Source organism: Mus pahari, chromosome 17, assembly GCF_900095145.1.
Source record: "Mus pahari chromosome 17, PAHARI_EIJ_v1.1, whole genome shotgun sequence".
Lineage (NCBI taxonomy): Eukaryota > Metazoa > Chordata > Mammalia > Rodentia > Muridae > Mus > Mus pahari.
The window spans coordinates 41512963-41516518 of NC_034606.1; the positions used below are offsets into that span (position 1 = coordinate 41512963).

The window sequence follows — 3556 nt, forward strand, 5'->3', positions numbered from 1 at the left end:
CCTCGTGTGCCCCCAGCCAGGCTCCGCCCCACCAGGCTCTGATTGGTGAGCAGCCCAGGTGAAGCCATCTTGCGCAGGCGTAGGGTGCGGCGGGCCGCCCATGGGCGGGGCCGGCGAAGTAGGCAGGGAAGATCGCGGCGCCTGCGCACAGAGGCTACAGGTCCGGCCCTAGGGAGAGCGCGCCGGTCGCAAGATGGCTGCGGCCATGCGAGGCCTTGCTGTGTGTGCGCAGCGGGCGGCGGAGCGGCCCGGACGGCAGGGGCAGCGACGACACTAGCTCAGCCTTCAGCCACTCTTCTAGAAGGCCACCCCAGCCTTGCCTGCTTTCGCCCGAGATGGATCTGGCCGTGGGCCCCGGTGCAGCGGGGCCCAGCAACGTCCCGGCCTTCCTAACCAAGCTGTGGACCCTCGTGAGCGACCCGGACACAGACGCGCTCATCTGCTGGAGCCCGGTAGGAGCTGGCATGGGCCGGGGCGGCCTTCGAGGGAGGGTCCTGTGGCGGGAGGGGACCTGCTTCGGAGAGAGCGGCCTGCGAGTTAGTCGGGCTCGCCCGGGTTCAGCCATCCTGGCATCCTAGAGGGAGGACGCCGCTGTCTGGGGAGGAAGTGCGCCCCGCCCCCAGAGCCACTCGCGGAGGGTAGGCCGAGACCCCAAATCATCCCACATTTCACTCGGACGATAAGGACCGGGCTTCCAGTTCAGGGTCTTTGCTCACAGAGAAATAGTTCGCAGAGTCCGTCTGCCTTTCTGCTTTTAGGCAGTCGTTCAGAGTAAGTGGAAGGCCTAAGGAATGCAGGGGAGAAGAGCGAGAGGAGGAGGATGTGGAGCCTAAGCTCATCCCTGTTGGTCTCCAGACGCCAGAGCAGTTTTGCCCGGCCCTCAAAGGGCGGGGTCGAACCCTGTTCTGTTGCCTGGCAGCGGACTGTGTGTACACCGCAGACCCTGCTGGCCCTGCAGCTCTGGCTGGCTTGCAGAGGTCGTTCCGTGTTTGTGTCAAGTTGGAAAGTAGAATCTACTGGTTCACATGTGGGTTCTGAGGGTCAGAGCGCGCAGGGCTAGCCGATGGTGGTGGCCTGAAGACAGGCCACCCTGATTCAGAGGGAGCCTTGGGGGGGATGGAGGCGGCTAGGTGCCACCAACTTGACCTCCTGCTAAGCCAAATCTGGCGGGTCTCTCGGTCTCTGTGGAGCACTGCCCCCTCGCACAAGTTTCTTAAGCTGGCAAGAATGGAGAAAAGGCCTGGGTGGCAGGTGGAGGCCAAGGCTTCTGGCTCTCAGTCGCCTGTTTGTTTAAACTCTGCTCTGCCTAAAGGGTGCTTGGGAATAAAGAGAAGACTGGAAAGCAAGGAACTTCACTTTTCACTGGCCGTTCTTTGTGATTATCCCATGGGCTATCTGTGGGCCATTCTCTCACCATGGTTCTAGAAAGGAGTAGCATGTTTTCCTGAATGCCATCTTCAGTTCACAGGCTGTCCTGGATCTCATACACGGGGGCAGAGAATATGACCTTACCTTTCTATCTTTCCCCAACTTTCCCCCTCTGTTTTTCTTTGACTGAAAGGGAGCTTTCTTACCCAGGTCCAGTAGAAATACCAGATAGCTTCTGGAATAGTCTGAACTTAATCCTATTAGGAAGAGCCATCTTGCCTGGGAATGTACCTGCTGTTTCTGCTTATAGATTGGTACAAATTGGGTGAGGTGTCAGTAAACGTTCTTCCAGGACAGGGTGTTCTGATGAGGGCCTCTCAGTGTGAGGATGGATCTGGTCTGCCCTGTGACCTCCCTCCATCCACACAGCTGCACCTCATCTGTGAGCCTCATTAGCATGTTGGGAGAGATGGGCAAGTAGTCTGTACAGAGCAGCAGTGGGCTGCTACAAGATGTGCTGTTAGCACTGCTATAAGCAGTGGAGCTGGTATAAGAGACGGTGATCAGTGGGAGCTGGTGTGACCGTGAGTACAAAAACCAAGCTCTGGTGTAGAAGTGGAAAAAAGAAAATCCTTGTCTAGGCCAGACAGGGACAGCAGAGCTTCTTGGATCTGGCTGTCTGGTCACAGATAGGAATTCATGCTCCTGACCCATGTCCTGTGGGGCACTTACATTGTCTTGGTTGCCTCTTAACAGCATTCCCTGCGGGCCCACTGATGAGAAGAGGGTTTGGGGTCCACATCTTACTCCTGAGAGACTTGCAGATAAAAACTGTCTTACCTTCTCAGGTGTATCCTCCTCCTTGGGGGACCAGGGAGCCTGTCTAGCCCCAAAAGTCTTTGACTGAGCTTTGCTAGGTTCGGCTCCTCATTCCTGCTACATGGAGACAGAATAGATGACTGCCTTTCTCCAGTTCCGTGGTACTCCACTCCCCATTGCTGGCCTGCCTTCAGTTACAGGTGCTCCACAAGAACCTCAGGAGATCCAGGGCCTTCCTCAGATAGGTCCCTCGGAACAGCACACCCTTGACCAGATTTAGGGTCCCAGTAAGATCCCTGCAGGCATGTGAACATGGGTATGGATGCCTCTCTCAGTAGGCTTCTCTTTACCCTGTACCAAAGGTACCTCCAGATTCCGTGCCCAGAGATGCAACAAGTAGGTCAGAACACTTGGCTAAACAGTTAATCCATGGGGTCATTTCTCAATCCTGGCTTTTTCTCCTTTGTGCCGGGCTTCCGGTGTTCCCTCAGTAAGACTCTTGCTAGGATTGTTGGGAGAGCCAAAGCTTAGACCCTATATCTAGCTTTATCCAAATTTTGTAAGGTCATTTTGCCCCACCCGTTTTAGAAATATTAAAAAGAAACATGAGAAATAAGTTTGTCTAACTCAAAAGAGTACAGATGGTGGTAGTTCGTGGTTTTTTGGGGTTTTTTTGTTTGTTTGTTTGTTTTTTAAATTTTCTTCTAGTTTTTAGAAGATGAATGTGTTTTGTGGTGTGTGTGTGTGTGTGTGTCTCACTGAACCTGGAACTTGCCTTTAATCAGCTTTACTGGTCAGCAAACCCCAACAGTCCTTTGACTCCACTCAGTGCTGGGCCTGCGGACACGCACAGCCACACCCAGCTTTGCATGGGTACTAGGAAATCCATATTCAGACTCGCATGCTTCCTACTTAACCATCTCTCCATCTCCTGAGTGTGTGTTTAACCTACTACCCAAACCAAGCATTGTTGTCCTACTAGGTATAAAGAGATGGAGACCAGGCCCCACTTGCCCTTTGTCCTGACTTTGGTCTGCTAGCCCCAGGAGCTCCCTGAGGGACTTGAGAATCAGGAAGAGGGCATGTAATTTGTGCCAAACAAGAGCTGGGGCTGGGGGAGACTGAAGCCTTAAATAGTCAGGGGGAAGGAAGGGAGGGAGGGAGGGAGGGGGGGAGAGAGAGAGAGAGAGAGAGAGAGAGAGAGAGAGAGAGAGAGAGAGAGAGAAAGAGAAAGAGAAAGAGAAAGAGAGAAAGAGGGGCTGGTGAAATGGCTCAGTGGGTAAGAGCACCCGACTGCTCTTCCGAAGGTCCAGAGTTCTAATCCCAGCAACCACATGGTGGCTCATAACCATCCGTAACAAGATCTGAC

The 3556-nt window shown here is 54.1% G+C and overlaps 1 protein-coding gene across 4 annotated transcripts in view; it reads left to right on the forward strand.

Moving 5' to 3' along the window:
* The first annotated feature begins 99 nt into the window (after positions 1 to 99).
* The window catches only part of Hsf1 (heat shock transcription factor 1), a 24689-nt gene continuing 21232 nt past the window's right edge, over positions 100 to 3556 (forward strand). For 2 of the 4 annotated variants that reach the window (XM_021216232.2, XM_021216233.1), the window contains exon 1: positions 100 to 452. In XM_021216232.2, the coding sequence (XP_021071891.1) occupies positions 336 to 452 (117 nt within the window). In that variant the 5' untranslated portion in view covers positions 100 to 335. The remainder of the gene's footprint in view (positions 453 to 3556) is intronic. The other 2 variants (XM_021216230.2, XM_021216231.2) reach the window with 1 other exon arrangement.